Source organism: Panthera pardus, unplaced genomic scaffold (genome assembly GCF_024362965.1).
Source record: "Panthera pardus isolate Hobbes unplaced genomic scaffold, ASM2436296v1 HiC_scaffold_2, whole genome shotgun sequence".
Taxonomy (NCBI): domain Eukaryota; kingdom Metazoa; phylum Chordata; class Mammalia; order Carnivora; family Felidae; genus Panthera; species Panthera pardus.
The window spans coordinates 115,888,009-115,910,756 of NW_026526765.1; the positions used below are offsets into that span (position 1 = coordinate 115,888,009).

Genomic DNA, 22,748 nt, shown 5'->3' on the forward strand with positions numbered 1-22,748 from the left:
AGACACCGAATGCCTGCCTGAGGAAGGGGCTCTGAGACATGTTTCTTGCTATCTGACCTTGAACACATAATTGTTTCCTGCTGTGTTTGGGATTTCTCCTCCACATCCAGTGAAGTTGGTACTTTTCATTCTATAACAGCTGCAAAATACTTCGAATACGGAAAGAAAGGACAATGCAAAGAAGTTGATAAAGCACTGAGAGAGTTATTTTGCCACACTAGTCCTTCTGAAAGCCTTCTAAATCCAGACAAAAGATCACGGTGCAAGATGACTTACTCAGTGCCGAGGAGTGAAATTAAGCTTGGGAGCATGATGGATAGCAGCAAGGACTATGAAATTTCAACACATGGCTTAAATAAAAACTTATTAAGTTTTATTGTTTATTTAATTGTTACACCAAGCTTTAACTTTTGCCTGAAATCAAAACAGTCATTCAAGGGCTCCTGCAAAGTAAAAGAAATTTCCCATCATAAACCTTATTACAAATGATCTTTATAAAAATTGTGAACTATATCCCTCAATCTCAGTTGTTCTCCCTGGGTTTGGATCAATATTAATTCAGTTGAATTTCGTGGTCGTCACTGTGACAGGTACTATGAGTACAAAGATGACTAAAACACAGTTTTGCCCTTAAGTTAAGGGACTCAGTCGCCTAAAAAATAACTACAGTGTAAATGAATTATGGCGACAGTCTCCTAAATTTTCTTTCTGCATCTCTGTTTACCTCTGTAGTCCATTCCATCCTCTGTTGCCAGAGGATTATTACTAAAACCAAAATGTGATAAGTCCCTCCCCTGTATGAACCCTTTGGTGACTCCACATTGCTGTGGGCATGGAGTCCATATCCTCTGGTGTTGCTGAGACTGCCAGCCCCTCTCTGCCTACCTCTGTAAACTCATCTCTTAACCTTTCCTCCTCTGAGCTCCTGCCTATATTTTTTCCCACAGCATCATTCATATTCTCTTTTACCTGTAGACCTTCATACTCTGTGCTTTGTCCACCTGGAACATTCTTTTTTCCCCCTCAAACCCTTTATGGCCGATTCCTTCTCATCTTACACATCTTTGTTATGTATCACTTTTCCTAAGCAGTCCCTCCTGACCCACCAAGGCTCCTGTGATTCCTATCTCCTATCATATGTGCAACTGCCACACTGTACAAAATTGCTGACTCTTCCTCTGGGAAGGACAAGGACCCCGTCTCTCATGTTTAGCACAGACACCCGTCTCCTCAAGGTGCTTCATCAATACATGTGAATTGATGAATAAATAGATTAAGGAATGAGTGATGAATACTGTAATAAGTGTCTTCAAAGTGGAAATGGAAATCCAGATGAGGGAATAACTTATTCTGTCAGGGCGTGGTGAAAACGTGCAAAGGAAAGTAATACACGATGACATCAGACCTGGGCCCTAAAAGATGCAAGGGAGATCACCAGGATTTTGAGAAAGGGAAAGGCATGCATGAGCAAAGCCAAGGGTTTGCGGAATAAAGCATTTCTGGATGAATCCTACCTGGTTTGGATCCCAAATTTGACATCACTTCTACCAAACCTTCCTGACAAGCCCCCTTAAAGAGGTTAGATATCTCTTATATGTGTGCTAAAATCTCTCTCTTATTCTACATTTTATGAAGTATATTTCTGATGTAAATTTTTGAACCTGAGATCTAAAAAACACATCTTTCAGGACTAATAAGTTTTGGGTTTTATTTAGCATTCATTAATAGGAAAAAAGCATTTCATTAATATGAAAACTTAACACGTTAACTTTAAATACTTTATGATAATAATGATTGCTAATATTATTAGGTGATAAAGAGGGTATTTCAGTGGAAGACTAGGAGAGAGAGAAAAAACAAACATAAAAAGACATACATGCCCGGTACCCCTACAATCTTGAAGATGCATAATTGCTACAATGCTGAATGTCAGCCTTTCAGATTCATTTTCTTCTAATAGATGTGTAATGCATAAAAAGTCTTTTGATGCCGTGGCCACACCACCACATCCCCTTTATATAGGGAAACTAGGACTCCAGGGTCGGACTGATTTAAACAGCACCCCCTCGTCCTTTATATTAAATCGCTGTGTCAAGTTCATGGATGCGCAGTGAGATTTGTTTCCTGCATACAGAAAGGTTTAAGAAGTGCTAATATGTCTCTGCAGATCACCAGGCATCAAGTAAGCAGTTTAATTCGTTCATTTTAAATACTAATAACATTGGACTCAGAGCATCGTCTTTAGGAAAAAAGTGGGAATGGCTGAAACAAACTACCACGGCTTTGTAGAGTGGACATACTCAAATATTAATCCCAGAGAAGTGTTGGAGCCTTTAGCTTCACATTTAGGAACGTCAGCCCTTTTATATTACAGTTGCTTTGCAAATTATGACTCAGAGGCAACAACCTTATTGGAACCTCCAAGATTAATAATGACTTTATCCAGCCTATAGCTTAGGGCAAAACCAACTGCAAAGCCAAGACTCCTGGGAATACTGATCCTGCCAATGCAGGTCCCATTTCCCCAAAAGCATAAACATGAATTCCATTAGTCTTCCCAGGGATCTCTGTGCTTTTCCTGGTCTGTCTTTTTAACGTGAATAGGTGACAAATATGTTTCTTCTTCTCTTAAAATCTAAACTGGCTTTTAGTGGATAGTTAGCTCCTAGAAAGAGAATAACCATGGTAATGATGGTAATAATAATTTGCCTAATTATTTGACACACTTTAGCTTATTTACTCCTTGCAGGAGCTCAGTGAAGTTGATGTATCCCTTTCCCCATTTTACAGTAAAGAAACTAAAGCTTGGAGAGTTTAAATAGCTTCTCAAGAAGATCTAGCTAGGAAGGTTGATTCAAAGCCACTTTTTCTGATTTCAGATTCTAATCTCTTAACCACTACATCCTACCATTCTTTTTTGTAAGCCCCCAGTTGACAGTGGCACACTTCTGCCCACCTCTTTAGCCTATGCACAGTCAGAGCTGAATCCTGCCTGACTTTCAGGACAGTGGTAATGAAAGTGTTAAGAAGCTTTGGAGATGGACAGATGGCATATTTGAGTTGCAGCTCTGCCATTTCTTAGCTGTGTAATTTTTCTCAAGTTAATTAACCTCTCTGATACTCAGTTCCTGCCTAAGAAATAGTAAGACGAAATATCTGAAAGGGTGGATTGGAACAATTCAGTGAGTTAATGTACCTAATGTTAGTGTGCCATAGCATAGTGCCCAGCACAGAGTAAGAACCCAATAAGCTACACAACATCATTTAGACTCAGCTCACATGACACCTTCTCTATCAATTCTTCATCTTCCTCAGTCCAAACTAAGCTACTCCCACAACATGTACCAACTATAGCATTCACTGCTTTCTAGAATTTGTTTTCTCTTTACAGACGTTTGTCTCCTTTTATAGGTTGGAAGCCATTGGAGGATAGAACCAATGCTTAGATTTTTTAACATCTATGACTAGACAAGAACAGTGCTCCATAAATAGTGGCCACATTTTCTTGACCAAATATGGGGCCATGCTCCTGACAAAGAATCGTGTGGTATCCTAGGATGTGAGAGCAAGTAGACAGTGTAGTTGGACATTAAAGTATCAGAATATCTAGGATATTTTTACTTTCTTGGACAAACTATGCAACCAGAATTATATTCTATGATCAATAGCATAGATTCATCATACTTAAATATTTATAAACTAATTTAATAAACATTTCTAATTTTTGTTTTTTAAAAACATTCCCATATAGTTGACATACAGTGTTGTATTAGTTTTAGGTGTGTAATGTAGTGATTTCAGCCATTCTATATATTACTCAGAGGTCTTCATGATAAGTGTACTCTTTTTTAAATTTCTTTTTTTTTTTTTTATTTTTATTTTATTTTTATTTTTTTTTTATTTTTGGGACAGAGAGAGACAGAGCATGAACGGGGGAGGGGCAGAGAGAGAGGGAGACACAGAATCGGAAACAGGCTCCAGGCTCCGAGCCATCAGCCCAGAGCCTGACGCGGGGCTCGAACTCACGGACCGCGAGATCGTGACCTGGCTGAAGTCGGACGCTTAACCGACTGCGCCACCCAGGCGCCCCTTTTTTAAATTTCTTTTAATATTTATTTATTTTTGAGAGAGAGAGAGAGATAGAGCATAAGCGGGGGAGGGGCAGAGAGAGAGAAGGACACACAGACTCTGAAGCAGGCTCCAGGCTCTGAGCCGTCAGCACAGAGCCTGATACGGGGCTCAAACTCACAGACCATGGGATCATGACCTGAGCTGAAATTGGACACTTAAGTGAATGAGCCACCCAGGCACCCCTTTCTTCTTTTATTTTTGATAAGTGTATTCCTTTTTTTAATTAAAAACTTTTTAATGTTTATTCATTTTTTGAGAGAGAGAGGGAGAGAGAGAGAGCGTGCTAGTGGGAAAGGGTCAGAGAGAGAGAGGGAGACATAGAATCCGGCTGCAGGCTCTAAGCTGTCAGCAGAGTCCAAAGCAGGGCTAAAACTCACGAACAGCGAGATCGTGACATGACCCAAAGTTGGATACCCAACGGACTAAGCCACCCAGGCGCTCCTTGATAAGTGTATTCTTAATCTGCATCACCTATTTTACCCATTCCCTCACCCATCTCCCCTCTGGTAACCATCAGTTTGTTCTCTGTAGTTGAGAGTTGTTTTTTTTGGTTTTTCTCTGTTTTCTTTCTTAAATTTCACATATGAGTGAAATTTCACATATGAGTCATACCCTTTAGACCATCCATATTGTCACAAATGACAAGGTTTTATTCTTTTATTCCATTGGATAAATATTCAAGGGATATTTTATTCCAATATCCTTTTATTCCACATCGTCTTTGTCCATTCATCCATTGATGGATACTTGGGCTACTTCCGTAATTTGGCTATTCTAAATAATGCTGCAATAAACATAAGAGTGCATGTATCTTTTCAAATTAGTGTTTTCATATTCTTTGGGTAAATGCCCAGTGGAATTACTGGATCATAGGGTAATTCTATTTTTAACTTTTTGAGGAACCTCCATACAGTTTTCCACAGTGGCTACACCAGTTTGCATTCCCACAAATAGTGCATGGGGGTTCCTTTTTAAATTTCTTGATATTTTAAAATCTTAAAGTGTGGATGTCTTTAAAAGAGAATAATGCTGAATGAGAATTTTTAAACCTGGACATTTTGTTCTAAAAATAACTGCTTGATGTTCCTTAAACAGTAAAAGACATAAAAGGGCTACACCTGAAAGTAGATGATCTCAAGATAACTCCAAAAGCAGCATCCTATTTACAGTCTCCAGAAGGGGTGTGCAAGGATAAACCAGGGTGAGGAAGCAAAAAGGCCTCCTCTGCTCATGTTCATGTCACTCCCCTCTCTCCTTGCTTTCTCTCTCTTGGGTTTTGTGCCAGTGCCTAAATGAGATTGTTTAGAACCAAGAATAAGAACAGCTTTTTTTCGTATTAGAGTCTTTCCGTAAGTGTGACATTTGAATTACTATTTTTTCCATGTCTTCCATCATTCTTACTCAATTTAAGCTTCTTGAGGACAGCGCTTAACAAACTATTTTGTTTATACAACCTTAGCCAATAGTAGAAATAGAAAGCACTCAGTAAGTGGCAACTCTGTGTCATGAACTATGTGAGACTATCACTTACATTTTTCTGTATAATCGTCCAACACTCCAATGCCATAGTACTTTATATTCCCCTCTCAAACAACGTTTGGTTATTCTTAAACAACGATCCTTGTTTTAAAATACAAGGATTCCTGAGAGGTTATCTCTTAATTATCTGATATCTTTAAGAGGATTGGGGCTTAATTGAATAAGGCTTCCATTCCTCCTCCAGGTCATCTGCTGTGTTGGACATTGTCATTGACAAAGACTCCTCGGGTGGTCCAGAAACATTCCATCTGCATGCAGTGACACCTTAAAGCATTCCTTTATGCTCTCCAGCACACTCCTTTCAGGGATGGCATCCCTTTACAAGGCTGACAGCTTCTCTGGAGGGCTGTCCTCAGGCCACTTAAGCAAAGGCAGTACGAGTGTCCATCAACTGATGACTGGGTAAATGAAATGCAGTTTTAGCCATACGAGGGAATATTACTCAGCAATGAAAAGAAATGAAATATCTGCACATGTTACAATGTGAGTGAACCTTGAAAATATTATGCTATAGTGGAAGAAGCTAGACACATATCATATAATTCTATTTAATACACAATGTTCAGAATAGAGGCGTCTGGGTGGCTCAGTTGGTTAAGCGTACAACTCTTGATCTCAGCTCAGGTCTTGATCTCAGGGTTTGTGAGTTCACGCCTCACATTGGGCTCTGTGCTGTGTGTGAAGTCTACATAAAAAAGATAAAAAATAATTTCCAAAATGTTCAGAATAGGCAAATCCATAAAGAGAAAAAAATAGATTAGTGATCGCCTAGGGCTGGGAGAGTTTGGTGAGGAATAAGCGATGACTGCTTACGGGTATAGGGTTTCTTTTGGGGGTGATAAAAAATTCTGAAATTCATTGCGGTGATGATTGCACAATATTGCAAATATGCTAAAACCACTGAAGTAATACACTTTAAAAGTGTACATTGTTTATGTGAATTGTATCTCAGTAAAGCTGTCCAAAAGGGGGGAAATGCAGCACAAAGTGACAGAGACATTGTAGTAAAATTATACTCGAGAATCATGAGATTGCCAGATCCTCGTCACAACTGGAAAAGACTCCAGAAAGTTCCCCTTCACTAGGTGGATGTACGGGACCATCCTTATGAATAAATGCTCACCTTATGGTATCCATAAGTTGATTCTATTGCTAACTTTCTGTGATGCTTTTTTCTGTCCTGAACATGTTTCAAATTTTGTAACCCTTTTCTTTTCCCTAGCCTTTATGGGACTAAACTCAAAATAATTGCCAGACAAAAAAATCATGAAGTCAAGCACATAATATTATATTTGGGAGAAAGGATTATAAATTAAAATGTAAACTGTGACTGTGGCATTGCACATTATTGTTGCGAGCAATACCACAAAGCTGGTACTCGTTATTTACAATGGCAGAGAAGAATGTTCAAACCACTAATAAAGTTTAAAAGCAAGACATGAATCCATCAAAGTCTCCATGTGTCAGAGTTGCCACATCATTTTTCATCCCCGTGGCCATGGGTAGGTTCAGGGCTGTATTACGTCTGCCCCGACCAGTGAAGCAGTGAAGCAACTTAATTTCCTGCCTCTAGTCTCTCTCTTCCTAGGAACTCACCTTCCCTCACACTGCCTGAGCTACCTCTCTAAAATGCAAAATGAGCTACCTCTCTAAAATGCCTCTAAAATGAGGCAGTGCAGCCCAGGACATCAAAGCCTGGGTCCCAGTCTTGCATGAAGGCCCCATCAGCTATGAACTCAGGCATTTTAGGCAAGTTACTTACTCTCTCTGTGAATCATTTCCCCCTAATTTTAGTGAGGATGAAATGAAAGCAGTATGTTAAGTGCTTAGTCCAATGTCGAGCTCATAGCAGTCAGTCAGTATAAGCTTTTATTATTACACTTCTATTCAACTGTTTCATTTCTACATAATGAAATCTAATCATTAGCAATGATATCTAACCACTGATCATGCAGGAACCTGTGTGATCTAACCCCCGTTTGTCTTCTCCCAGGTCACAACCTTCTCTAAATACATTGGCAAATTTGTGACTCCAAAAGCTGTTTCTCTGCCATTTCTGTATCTCCGATGTCGGTTAACCATCCAACTTCAGCTCAGGTCATGATCTTGCAGTTTATGAGTTTGAGCGCAGTTTGGGAGTACAGAGCCCGCTTCAGATCCTCTCTCCCCCCCCCCCCGCCCCTCCCCCACTCGTATACATGCACGCTTCTCTCTCTCTCTCTCTCTCTCTCTCTCTCTCTCTCTCAAAAATAAATATATTAAAAAGAAGAAAAGGAAAGCCTTATTTCATCCAGGAAGACCATAAGGCTATGAAGTGACTATGAAGCTTTCCTCAAATTCCTCCTTTTTTTGTGTTCTGGCAGCACCATAGGGGTTTGAGAGAAGTTGACCAAAGGGAGTCATATTTTATAGGAAACACAAACAGGACCCTTGGTGGACTAGAGAAGAGAAATAATGGCTACAAGAAAAAAGGATGGCTTCTAAGCTTAGATCTGAACAACTGGGCCTGTCGTGGTGCATTTATTGATATGGGAAACCTGGAGGGAATAAGGCTGTGAGGGACTAGTAATAAAGACATCCATGTTTTAGGTTAGGTTTGATAGATAGGCCAGTCAAATATCCCGGTAGAATTGGTAAGTAAGATGTTGAATATGTGAGTCAGGATTTGGGGAACGGTCAGGGCTATGGATATAAAATGGGGAGTCATTACTCTATAGGTGGGACCAGAGGAGATAACTTTGGGGAACCCTGGGGACCAGCAATATTTAGAGATCAGCTAGAGGAAGAGAAACCTGTTAATATACATGTGTGAGTTTACTCACCTAGCACCTTCTTGAAGTTAAATACTGTCTCATTTAGCTTTGTGCCTAGCAGTGTTTGTCATAAAAATCCAATAAAAGCTTGTTAAATTCATTTCAACTCTAAAAGCAAAGAATGGTGGCCTCTTAGACATCTCCCACCTGTACACTTAAATACTTTGGCAACATTTGCAAAATAAGCATGAAGAACAACGCCAGCATCCAGATTAGGGTGGAAAATGGTGGATAGTTCCATGACTTCTGGAGACAGACTGGTCCTCCCTACCTCCTAACCTCTCCCTAGCCCTTTCCCTAGGGTCACACTCCAAAGGGCAGGGCCCCAGTGCTCACGTAGAAATGGCAGGAAGCCCAGGATCCCAGCATGGTCCTCCAGGCTGTATACCATGGGCCTTGAGAGAGCAGCAGCTGCCAGAACATATGGGTGACCAGTAGGAATTCCCCATAGTTGTGGACTGAAGCACCTCCGTGTACACAATACCCAATTTTCAAAAAGGTTTTGCGACAAACTTTCTCTAGTATCTTGCCATGTTTTTCCCATTGACTTTAACAGTTTCATACCCATATTTTTCTGATCCCGTTCCTGTGAAGCATTTAAGAATTTGTAGATCAAGACACTTCCCTCTTTTTCACTCTCTTCTTGCTACTGGTCTGTTTAGGACTTCATCATCCTTCACCTTGGAAAGTTCGGTAGCCTTCTATCTAGTCTCCCTACCTGCATTTTCTCCCCACTTTGCCATCAGAATGGCAACACCAAAGCATTTCCCTCTTAGGGTATCCACCTGCCACAAACTTCAATGGCTTCCATTGCTTACTAAAAATGTAAGATTCAAAAATTTTAAGGTTGATGTTCCAGATCTCCCACAATCTGTCATTTCCAGGCACCCTGTCCAGTATTAGTGCTCATCAACCATACTCTGCCTAATGGATCAGGCCCCCATTTTTTCCCCACAAAATAGTTACTGTGGTTGTTTGTTTGTTTGTTTGTTTTTGTTGTATATCAGCACCTGCCATTTCTTTCGCTCAGGATGCTTCACCTGTTTCCAAATCCATTAACATCCTACTCCTCAAATTCCAGGCCAGTGCCACCTTCTTCAAGGAAACTCCTTACTCACCCCACTGGAGGGAGAAGTCCTTGTCTATACTTCTGAAAGAACTAGTGCTTATTTATTTATTTTTTTATTTTTTTACATTTTATTTGAGGGAGAGGGAGTGTGTGTGTGGCATGAGTGAGTGCTAGCAGGGTAGAGGCAGAGAGAGAGGGAAAGAGAACCTGAGCTGAAAGACATAAAGAGCACTCCAAGATATGAAAGATACACTCAAATACTCATAGGTCTTTGGAGGATTTTGAGCAGGGCATTGACATGACCAGACCAGATCTTTGGAAAGATCGCTCTAAATTTATGTGCAAGGTGGATGGGAGGATCTGGGGACAGGATCCCTCAGGAGGAGGCTCCTACATGTTGCTCAGGCTGAGAGACACTGCCTGGCACTTCTCCCAGGTCTCTGCCACAGCAGTAACCGCTGTCTCTGCCTCTAATCAGGGCTTCCAGGGCAGCGGCTGAGGAGACTTTACCAAGGAGCACCACGCAGTAGATGCTGAAACATCGCCCCCAGGAGAAGAAGCAGTAACATGGCAGCACCTGTTTGAAAGGAATTAAAAAGCAGCAGACTCCCTTTAGAAAGGAACAATGTCCAAGAAAGGGCGAAATAAGGGCGAGAAGCCCGAAGCGCTCATCGTCGCCCTTCAAGCTGCCAATGAAGACCTCAGAACCAAGCTCACCGACATCCAGATAGAGCTGCATCAGGAGAAGTCCAAGGTGAGTGAGGTCCCTTGGGGCCACAGTCTGGAGAGCGGCTCTGGCCCAGCTCTGCCTGCTGGCCCACCCCAGTGGCTCCTCTCTGCCATTTTCTGAGAAGAGCAACGACCCCTGTATTTATGGAGATTCTCTTGTGTGTGTGTGTGTGTGTGTGGCAGGACTCGAGCACAGGATTCGCAGAAGGTGAAAATAACATGCTCATGAGACTGATCTCTGCCTCCTCAGGAAGCCTGGTTCAGGAAACCAGGTATAATCATTGAGACGACCTCCACCCCCACTCCCTCCCACCACTTCTTAGTTGTCCTGTCCTGGGCGAGTTCCTCCCTGCCCTCTATGGGTTCTTCCCGGTATGGCACAGGACAGCCTTTCTAAAATAGATCCTATCAGGTCACTCCTCTTCTCAAACCCTTCAGCGGCTTCTTACCTTTCTCAAAGCCAAAGGGTTTTCCTACCACCACAGGATATCTCTTCCGCCCCTCGATGAGCAATCTCACAGTACTTTATGCCGGGTGACTCTGTTATATCATCTTTGCTGGATCAAAATATCCACTGATCACATTTAGGGCCTTTGCCCCTTTGCCCCCAGGCAGCTGTGTAGCTCTTTCCTATGTCAGCTCTGGTACCTACCATCTGTCGCTGTCTCTAAGATAGTACAATTCTCATGCCCAGTTACTTCCATAGCCTATTTTGATTCATTTAATAGTGATTTCTGTATTTATCTATTTACTTGTTTAGTGCTTATTTCTGCTGTCCAGTGTAATCTCCAAGAAAGCAGAGTCCTACCTGACCTCTATCCCCAGAACCTAAATAAATGTCTAGAACTGAAAAGCTTAGCCTGGGTTTGTCGACTGAGCAGAGGAACAAATGAAGGGTGATTCATTCCTTATACCTTAGCTTCGTCAGCAACATCCTACTATCTCAAGAGCTCTGATGAGGTTCCACTTAAGCAAGTATGTAAAGCAGTTATGATGATTGGATAAGAAAATTCGTATCACACGCTCAGAGAGATGCCAGGCACCTGGTATACTCCTAAAAAATTATTCATAGTAATATTCTTTCTAATACCTCTGTACCTGAGTCAGTTGCTAACTCAATTTAGGAAAGTCTCTTCACTCCTCTGAATCTCATCTCTTAGCTGGATATGCTAACACTTATCTCTCCAGAGTAGTGCAGATATCAAATAGGGTCACAGACAGGAAAGTATTTTCAAATATCCGACATACAGGAGACATTTTTCTCCCTCCAAACCAGGCAACTGCCAGCATAAAGTTGCCCTATGTAGATAACTCTTTCTATAGTAACACAAATAGATGTTCCTGATCTAGCTATAGATCAAAAATCAATATCCTTATTCTTTTTTATCTATATCTTCTTCCTTGACATTACTATTAAATTTTAATTATTGGGGCGCCTGGGTGGCTCAGTTGGTTGAGCGTCTACCTTCAGCTCAGGTCATGATCTCATGGTTTGTGAGTTCGAGCCCTGTGGTTGGCTCTGTGTTGACAGCTTGGGGCCTGGAGCCTGCTTTGGATTCTGTGTCTCCCTCTATCTTGCCCCTCCCCTGCTCACACTCTGTCCCTGTCTCAAAAATAATGAATAAACATTAAAAAAATTAATTATTGGGCCACCTGGGTGGCTCAGTCAGTTAAGTATCCAACTCTCGACTTCCACCAGGTCATGAGTTCGAGCCTTACATCGGGCTCTGTGTCCACAGTGTGGAGCCTGCTTGGGATTCTCTCTCCCTCCCTCTCTGTCTGCCCCTCTCCTGCTCTTGCTCTCTCTCTCTCTCTCTCAAAATAAATAAAGTTAAACAATTTTTAAAATTATTTATTTTCCCAAATATCTATTCTCCTGGTTTCAGCAATAATAAAGCTTGGATCTGCCAAAGCCCCTTGCCTCCTGTCTCTGCTAAGGCTTAACCTTGGATAACCAGACCCCATTGTAAAATTTGTGAAGGAAGCTTTTTTCCATGAAGCTAAAAGGGACGTGATGTCATAAAAACAAAGAGAATAAAACAAAACAGAAACATTCATTTGAGAGTCAGTAGACCAAGGCCTTGTGTTTATCTCTCCTCGGGGACAAATTTAAGTGTCTCAATACCTTGACCCGTAATTCAGATGACTGAATGTGTTTCTGCATATCTTTGTCTCTCAAGCATCACTGTGCATTAGAATAACCTGGGGGAACTCATTAAAAATTGAGATCTCTGGGCCCACAGCGCAAAGATTCTGATAAAGCAGGCGTGGTGAGGGCCAGGACTTGTACCTCTAGCAGACCGTCCAGGCAGTCCCTGTGGAGGTGGCTCTCTGCCTTCTTGTTGACAAACATACCACTCTAAGATTCCTTCCAGGTCTGACAGTCTATGAACATTTCACCAGTTTTAACTTTCCCTGGGGCAGCATAACGTTTCAAGGGAGGCCGACTCCTTTAATTGTAGTAATGACAGGATGACAAACTTCATTCATGGGAGAAGCCTGTCCATCTGGAGACTGGTAGCCATAAACTGACGCGATTTACGGAGAGCAGACTCCTGAGGTTTCAAAAGGCAGAGGTCCTGCAGACCCTACCACTGCCAATTTTGCACACATTCAAGTCTTTTAAAAGGGGGAAGTCTTGAGCGTGGACAGGGCTACCTGTTTATTCAGGGCCTGGCACTGGTATCTAAGCCAGCAGATCAAATGTAACCTCCCCTTCCTCTGACAAGAGCCTGGAAGTCAGCCTCATGTAGAAAAGCACTGCCCTTATCCTTCTCTCTGCTGGCTGCCCCCAGTCTCCCTTTCTGTGGCAGTTAATTACAGTCCCAGCACAGGGTCTAAAACAAAGCCCCACCGCCTGTCAGCAGCCTTCCCCAAAGAGCAAAGGGAATTTAGAGGGCAAGCAAGTCATAAAGCAGTTTTATTAAAATAAATATGATTGTGTTTCCAAAGGCCCAGGCTTTAAGAGAGAGAATATAGACAATGCCAAGATGGAACTCATCCTCTCAGTTTGGCTCCTAGGCTATCATGATAAAATGACAATTCAGCTACTGAGAAATGGGCAAGGTAAAGAGGGGAAACCTTTGGAACGATGGAGCATTACTCATTTTTCCAGAAAGACACATCTTCCCACTGACATTTACAGAACACACTGCAGACAGAATCATGAATGTTTTAAACTGATTATATAAATAGCTACACATTATTGAATGTGAACGTGTACTATCTGTCACACACTGTAATAAGCACATTTCATCCTGACATCACTGCACCTCTCTCACTTAGCACCTGGGTGACCCTGAGGAGGTTTTAAAATCCCTCTGTGTTTCCCTTTCCTCCTCTGTCAAATGGGAGAATAGCAGTGTCTACTTCATACGGATGTGTGTGGGTATGTTGGTCTTGAATAGTGAGTTTGTGTCAAGCATGTTCATTATTATGATTCAAGTGTAGGTGGGCATTGTTGTTATCCCCATATTACAGATGAGGAAACTGAGGCTCAGTGAAGTAACATAATTTACCAGGAGTCACATGTTAGTAGGCGGCAGAACTGGTTCTTCCACTCCCTTTGCATCTCCTCCAAAGTCTATTCTCTTATTTTCTTTTCTGATACACTTTCTCCAGCTTTATTGAGCTATAACTGATATATCACATTGTATTCATTTTAGGTGTACGACATAATGATTTGACATATGTATATATTAAAGAATGATTACAACAAGAAATTTACTCAACATCCATCACCTCACAGTTACAAAATATTTTTTCTTGTGATGAGAACTTTTAAGATCTCCTCTCTTCACAACTTTCTTGTTTTTAAATGTTCTATATCTTTTTTAAAAGTTTATTTATTTATTTTGAGAGAGAGAGAGAGAAAGAGAGTCTGCAGGCACAAAAGAGGAGGGGGGAGAGAGAGAGAATCCCAAGCAGGCTCCACGCTGTCAGCTAAGATCCTGACGTGGGGCTCCATCCCACAAACCGTGAGATCATGACTTCATCTGAAATCAAGAGTTTGACATGTAACCAACTGAGTCACCCAGGTGCCCTTCTGTCTTCAAAAGTTTCAGATATGCAGTACAGTCTTGTTAATTATACCCACCATACTGTATGTTATATTCCCAGATCTTATTCATCTTATAATTAGGAGTTTTTCCCTTTTAACCGCCTTTACCCATTTCTCCCACCTGTAACCCCCGGCCTCTGACACCCACCAATCTGTTCTCTGTATCTATGGGTTCAAGGTTTCTAGATTCCTCATCCAAGTGAGATCACATAGTGTTTGTTTTTCTGTCTCTGACTTATTTCACTTAGCATAATACTCTCAGGGTCCAACTGTGTTCTTGCTAATGGCAAGATTGCCTTCTTTTTAGTGGCTTAATGATATTTTATTGTGTATGTACTTTATATAATGTGTGTATACACACACTTTCTTTATCCATTCATCCATTGATGGACTTAGGTTATTTCCATCTCTTACAGAACCTATGCTCTTAAAAAATAAGAAGGTAACTTTTTTTCTCCCTTCCCCTCCCCCATGGTCTCAAATACTGAGAACAAACTGAAGCGTTGATGGGGGTTGGGGGAGAGGGGAAAGTGGGTGATGGGCATTGAGGAGGGCACCTGTTGGGATGAGCACTAGGTGTTGTATGGAAACCAATTTGACAATAAATTATATTTAATATATATAAAAAAGGGAAGACCTGGGGCACCTGGGTGGCTCAGTTGGTTAAGTGTCTGACTCTTGGTTTTTGCTCAAGTCACGATCTCATGGTTCGTGATTTCGAGTCCTGCATTGGGCTCTGCGATGACAGTGCGGAGATTCTGTCTGCCCCTCTCTCCAAATAAATAAATAAGCTTAAAAAAAATTAAAGGTCCGGAAAAAAATGGAAACCTTCAGCAAAGAAAGAAAGAATGGCAGAAGTTTGTTCTACACTATTATGCAAATTACAAATGAAGAAACAAAGTGTTGGGGGTGGGAGTAGATGAACCCTTCCCCCATAGATGTCTGCGTTTCCACTGTGGGGAAATGAAACAAAAATACTAGACACAATCAACATCTAGTTAGTAGAAATTTGTCTACAAGAGTTGCCAAGCACTGATAGGAATAACAATTCAGGTAAGTTGGTCGTTTTGACTGAACTCCAAGCATAATGACTGAGAAGACGGAACCGGGGAGGCCCCTGTGGTGGGTAGGAGGGAACAGAAAGTGAGACCTCTGTGCTGTATGTCCTTGTCATTTCTGAGCCTGCACATTCATGTCTATAAAATGAGCGGATTGTGGACAGCATAGAGTCGCTACAGTCCTTCCAGAATGGTGGGGATACATCAGGGAAGGCAACTGTGTGCTTCAGCTCTTCCTGCATGGAGATAGCTCTCAGGATCCTCAGGGGTCAGACGTCCCCTGGCCCCCTGGTCTAGGTGATGCCTCTTCCCCTACATCCATTTACTCTGTCACATCACCCTGCTGTACCTGTGTCATAGAACTCTGTACTGTCTGAAGGTATCATGTTCTGCTTATGTATCGCCTGCTGACTCTCACTCTCAGTATAATGTAAGCTTCTCATGGGTAAGAGACCATGTGTGCTTAAGGTACCCCCTAGGGAAGATGCCTTCAGTGATTTGAGTACTGCCTGGCATGAAGGAGGTGCTCACTGCTACTTGTTGAGAACATTCTCATGTTGCCTTTTAGAAACTTTCCCAACAACCCCCTGGCATAAATTTATTTATTTAGGTAGAAAGCCCAAGGCTTGAGCAGAGAAAGGATTTCCATCCAGGTCTGTCTCTTTTTTGGACCAGCCCTCTGAGCCATTAGGCTTCGGTGTTTTCCTCTGTTTGTCTCTCCTGTGGACAGCGTGAGGCCATGATCCACTGCCCAGGGTGTGAGCTCACGGGGGATTGCTGTGAGATGTGAAATCCACTCACCAATTCCCTAGGGCTTCCTACTTTTCCTCAGAGGCAGCCAATAGCTCCAGTGAACCCCGAGGGCACAGTGACAGAGGGCTTGGAGGCCCAGGTAGCAGAGAACAGGGCTCTACGCTGGAGGCAGCAAAGCAGCAGGCCTGGGTTGCAGGGTCTGGAGGAGTCAGCTCCAGACAGGAGTTTGCACAACTGGAACAGCCCTCAGACTGCAGAGCACTTTCAGACCTCCCAGCGAGCCTGGGAGGAGGGCAAGGTGTAATTACTATTCCAATTTCTCTGAAAAAGAAAATGAGTTCTTAACTCATTTAACTGATGTGCTCCCAATGACACAGCAAGTAGAGGAAGGAGCCAAAATGGGAATTCCCGGATGACCTGGGTAATACTGAATATCTTGTTGCCTCCAGGACTCCCAGAAAATCAGCCAACCCTTGTCCTCAGGTGACTGCTAGGGAGCCTCCACATTCAAGGCCCCAATTTGGGAGGCAGTATTTCTTGCCTTATGCACTTTTTGTTTTGTTTTCAGGAAGTGTTAAATGTCTAAAAGTAAGAAATGCAACAATAGATGCCTTTGTACCTTCCCGGATCTATAAAATTGCCCTTATAAGCAACCTTGTGATAGTGGGAGCTTTTCCCTCCTTCTCATCTCCTGACTGAGTGGTACTTAGTGCCCAGGAGACCCCCTGCCTGCTGACTGTGAGTTTCGATCTCCTGGAACATCCAGGGCAGATAATCAACACCAAAGCTTAACATTAGCTTGTCTTGCCTTGATAACCTCTCAACTTCCTTATCTTGGACAAGGCCATCCAATTTTTAAACCTAGATTTCTAAGGTCACGTCAAAGCTCAAACATCACCATCTTTATCTTGGCAGAAGTTACACTGGCATTTTTCAAAGGCCAGACTAGAACGGAAGATACAATGTGAGACCATTGTGGGATAGTCATAAATGTTCTTACTTCTGTCACAGTGTCAGCTCTTCTCAGTAGGATTACATTTTCCTAGGGATTTGTTTTCTTCCGTAAAACCTCTATCTTTCAGAGCCCTGCTCACTGCTCAGCCCCTTGTCCTGTCTCACCCCACCCCCCACTCCTGCACACACATAATCTGAGTTTCTTCCAAGTTAAGAGTAGATGCTGCTAATACTAGGGAACTCAAGACATCCCTAGGAGGCCCAGTTTTACCTTTGAACATCTGTATCTGTTAGGAAAATAGTTATTACAGTCTTAATACAATAGTAATGTTAGTCTTAGCCTGATAATATGGGTTTTTATATTTATGTTGTTGGTATTAATATAGCATTGCATGATATAATGGTATTAATATAGCATTGCATGATATAATAGTATTAATATGTACAATATCTGTCAAAATTAACACTATACTATTTAACTATGTATTGATAATTATTAATCTCCCAGGTGTTCCAGCCTTTGCAAAGGACTTTTGAAACATTATCTAAGTCAGCCCTCACAACCATATGAGAATGAGGCCCCCAATCCCAGTTTACTTATGAGAAAACTGAGGCTGGGGCTGGTAAAGAGCTTGCTGGAGGTTTCAAAGTGAGCAGGCAGGTCCAGGACCTGACCCAGACCCGCCTCCTGGCCCACACTGGTCTCTCCACAGTCTTCTTCACACTCTGTTTGTACGGAGACCAGTCCTCACGCTTCTCATCTGACGTTCAGGTGACACAGACGTTACCTACATCACAGAGCTGCTGAGGATAAACATGGTGGTGTGTGTAAAGCCTTTGGGAAGGTGCCCAACTCACAGTAAACCTCCAATAAATGCTATCATGTGATCCAGTGGAAATTTTTGTCTGGAATATTTCCACTTATCGAAATGGATTCTTTCTTCTTCCAAGTATTTTTTTTCTACTTCAAGTATTATCTTTATATTTTTCATTGTTACTCAGGAGTAGTCTTTTCTCTTTTTGGGTACCATTTACATTAAGATGGTAAAGTCCATTTTCTTACCAGTACAATCTGAGCTGCAAATAATTTTCAGAAAATTATTTTACTACAAAAATTTTAATTGGCTTTTTTTCCCTCCCAAATGTCAATCACATCCTTTGTGTCTCCTTCATAGTCAAACACTTCTCCCAAGCTTAGAAAAACAAGTCATACCTAGAAATTCTGCAAAAATGCCAGTTTCCATGGCAACCAAATAAGCAGACATGAAAAATGTCAAATGTAATCAATCAATGCCTTTGAATTCTCTTTGAGTTCTATGGATTCCTTTTTTTTTTTTTTTTTTTTTAATTTTTTTTTTCAATGTTTTTTATTTATTTTTGGGACAGAGAGAGACAGAGCATGAACGGGGGAGGGGCAGAGAGAGAGGGAGACACAGAATCCGAAACAGGCTCCAGGCTCTGAGCCATCAGCCCAGAGCCTGACGCGGGGCTCGAACTCACAGACCGCGAGATCGTGACCTGGCTGAAGTCGGACGCTTAACCGACTGCGCCACCCAGGCGCCCCTCTATGGATTCCTTTAAGTGATGGACAAGAAGGCCAGTGTTTGTATTTGTTTTTTTCTTCAGGTTGGAATATATTTTCCGTATACCTATATTTTCATTTTTTTTCTTTTTTATTCATCTCCAATTTACACACAAAGGATCAGTGTTTATAATTTGAGGGAAATGACAGAATCACAATGTGAAATAATCTAAGACCCCTGCAGAGAATTTGACATAAATAATTTTAGGTCCTGGATATCTCCTCTTATAGTCAGTAATATTACCCTCCTTTTCATAGTACTTTACAGTTCAAGGTACTTTCCCAAGCATTATCTAATTTAACCCACAAAATAATCCTGTTATGGGTAAGTTGTAAGCATAACCAAAGATCCTCAGAAGGATAAAGCAACTTCCTTAGATATAGCAGATTGTTAAATAAAAATGCAAACCCAGAATTACTTATCCTTTGTCCCTTTTTACTAGTTCTTTATTGTTCTCAAAAGAACTGCTAAAATTTCCCTTAAGTAAGTTGCTACCTGCCAGCCTTTATAGTCAAGATGTTCCAAAGGCCTAATGTAAGTGCAACCTGCTGAAATTGAGGGTAACTAATTTCTTATCACTTGAAGTAAAGTTAACTTCAAGTGCAGGGTAAATTATCAGAGTTTCTAAATCAATGAAAAATAAGCCCTCTTTTTTTCACAAAAGCTGCATTATTAGAAGAGAAATCAGGAAGCTTTTTCTGTAGAGGGCAAAATAGTACAGATTTTTGGCTTTGCAGGCCAGTCTCTCTGAGACCACTTAATTCCATTGTGGCAAGAGCATGACTGTGTTCCAGTAAAACTTTATTCACAAAAATAGAGGCAAGAAATTATTTGTCTGATGGGCTGTGGTTTATCTACCCATAGTCTAGTCACTTGAGTTTATTCTAGAAAAATGGGGAGTAAGGTTTAGGTTGTCCTTATTGAAGCACTGAGAGAATTATCAAGCAGAGGACAGGCATTCTTATATGTGATGGTCTTTTGTTTATTTGTTTCTTTGATTGTTTTATGCAGGGAAGTGATGGATGAGCGGTTGCTCCAAGAAACCCTACAAGTCTGTGTTCTCTAAACCATATGACAGGATGTATTATTCTTGCCTCTGGTTAGAGGGCTAGCCAGGGAAACATACTGGCATACATTCTTTAATTGCACACACACTCTCAGGCTCTTTATTATGTGTTGTGCTGGCAACCACTGGGTAGACAAAGATGAACAAGGCTTGTTGGCAGCTTTCGAGCAGTTTGCAGTCTGGAGTAGGAGCAGGAGAAGAGGTGGTGAAGACAGATAAGCATGCAAAAAACGATACCCATAGTATAAAGAAAAATGCAGAAAAGAGCAGTAAGGAGGTATTAGCCAAGTGCACTGAAAAGACATAAGCAGGAGAAATGAGGTTTGTCCTGGGCAGTCGGGGTGGTATGACTGGAGAAGGTGACATCTAGCTGGCCACGAGTGATGATAGGATCCCCAAGAGAGCTGAGGGAAGGGCAGGTCAGGAAGAGAAAACCATAGGCACATGGGTACAGAGATTCAGGGCATGTGCAGGAAAGAGCATAATCCCCCTTAATCGTGCCTGCAGTATGGGACAGGTGAGGAGAGGTACAGCAGGAAGCAGAAATGGGAGCTGGAAGTCCAGCCGAATCTTTTTTTTCACTTTTTTTTTATGTTTATTCATCTTTTGAGAGAGAGAGTCAGAGCGCAAGTGGGGGAGGGGCAGAGAGAGGGAGACACAGAATCCGAGCAGGCTCCAGACTCCGAGCTGTCAGCAAAAAGCCCGATGTGGGGCTGGAACTCACGAATCATGAGATCATGACCTGAGCAGAAGTCAGCTGCTCAACTGACTGAGCCACCCAGGCACCCCAGCCAAATCTTCTGAGAGCCTGAAAGGCAAAACTGAGGTGTAGGGGTTCTATTCTACAACATAAAGGAGCCCTGGGTGATTTTTGAGCAAGTACATAGATCACGTCAGACTTGGACTTTACTAAGAGAAGTATCACCAGCAGTGTGGGGAAAGCCAGGTTCATTCATTCAACACACCAAGAACCCTAGACCAAAGCTGTCCAGGAGAAATATAATGGGATCCACAAATGCAAGCCATGTATATAATTTTTAAATTTCTTGTAACCACAATTATAAAACATAAAAGAAATCATTGTTTTTTTTAAATGTTTATTTATTTTGAGACAGAGACATAGAGCACGTGTGCACACATGCATGGGAGGGGCAGAGAGAGAGGGAGAGAGAATCCCAAGCAGGTTTTGTGCTACCAGTGCAGAGCCAGACACCAGGCTCCATCTCACAAACCTCGAGATCGTGACCTGAGCCAAAATCACAAGTCGGTCACTTAACCGACTGAGCCACCCAGGCGCCCCTCGTTTTAATAAGATACTTTATGTAACCCAATTTATCCAAAATACTATTTCAACATCTAATCTATATAAAAACGATTACTGAGACTTCTACATTCTTTGTCTTACACTAAGACTTCAAAATCTGGTGTGTATTTTCACTTAGAGCAAGTCTCAATTCTGACCTGGGGCATTTCAAGCGCTTGGTGTGGCTAGTAGTCCCCAGACTGGATAGCACAGCTCGAGAGCATATTTAATAAAAACGCATCCAGGAAGGGACCTTGGCCTGAGTTGGAAGCAAGCTCAAAAGACAGCCATTTAAGGATGCCTGGCTGTTTATTTTGCCAAGTCTCCTTGTGCCCTGAGTTCTTTTAGAATAACCAACGTGGGAATAACTGCTGTGCCTTTAAAATAAAATATTCATAAATTGCCATGTGGACTTAGAAAATCCTGCTCTAGCCAAAGGTAGGTAAACTGTTAAGGTAAGTAAAATCTCACACGCTTGTATTATAATTACAGTAGTCTGAATGAGGAGTTTGAAATCTTAACATTTTTCAGCTGGAGAGACTCTTCACAATTATTTCACAAAAACTTCCAATTTTACAAATGGCAGAGACCCAATTCCACTCAACCAGATATTACTCCAGGGGTTGCCTAATTCTTCCCTTTTTCTAGTTTATTGTGTGTGTGTGTGAGAGAGAGAGAGAGAGAGACAGAGAGACAGAGAGACAGAGAGACAGAGAGGAGAGAGATTCTTTGGGTACACGGCAGAGGCAGAGAGACAAAGATAGGGAGCAGAGATGTGGGGTTCAGGGGGAGGACAAGAATAAGGAACATTTGCTAAGAGGCTTTTTCAAGCTACAAATGCCAGGCCCCCTGATCTACTGAATCAGAGCCAGACTCACACACCAGATTAAGGTAGTGCCATGGCTAATCTACAAGAAGACCTATGTTATCCTTAGAAATGTAACAAAACACAGAAGATTTTGTTCAACCAAAGTACCTGAAAGGTCTAAAGGTGGAAGGAATACGTTATTAAACTGCTTGGCAGGTTGGTTATTGGGGGAGCAGGAGAGGGAGAAGAGTGGAGGTAGAGAAGGGCACAAAGGGACATCTGTGGACCATGCAGAAAGTTCCGGACACCAGACCCCTTTGGCAGAGACAGCCCAGTGATCTGCACTGTTTTTGGCTGGTGTGTGTGTGTATGTATAATGTCTGGGGGTAGAACTAAGTTGTCACAGAAGGAAAGATGATGTTCAGAATGTATCAACTGTCTTTATTTTTTACCTCCCCCGGTGCCTCAGACAAAAAGGAAGGGGGAAAAGGGGGGGAAATGTTTTGTAATATCACTTTGGGCACCATTTTACGAATCTGATCGTAATATTGAACAGTCCTAAGATGCCCACATTTATCAGCTTGCACCTGGCCTGGAATGTTAGCCTGAAAAGGTGTGCAGGTGGTCTGTTTTGAACTCCTCCCCACCAAGGTGAAAACCATTATAGCTCCGTGTCCTAATTTTAATGTGCATGCGGTCACCTGGGGACTTGTTAAAATGCACGTCCTGATTAGAGGTCTGGGAAGGAGGAGCCCCAGATCGCGCATCTCTGACAAGCTTCTGGGTGATGCCTGTGCTGGCTGTCTGCAGACCACACATGGAACAGTAAGGCCGAGGAACATCAGATACTGCCGCACAAAGTAATACAGCATCCCCAGGTAT

General features: G+C 42.0%; 1 protein-coding gene across 4 annotated transcripts in view; it reads left to right on the forward strand.

Annotated features, from left to right (window-relative positions):
• JAKMIP2 (janus kinase and microtubule interacting protein 2) overlaps window positions 1-22,748 on the forward strand; it is a 177,621-nt gene that overhangs the window by 94,187 nt on the left and 60,686 nt on the right. For all 4 annotated transcript variants that reach the window (XM_019414228.2, XM_019414229.2, XM_019414230.2 and 1 more), the window contains exon 2: window positions 10,031-10,306. In XM_019414228.2, the coding sequence (XP_019269773.1) occupies window positions 10,178-10,306 (129 nt within the window). In that variant the 5' untranslated portion in view covers window positions 10,031-10,177. The remainder of the gene's footprint in view (window positions 1-10,030; window positions 10,307-22,748) is intronic.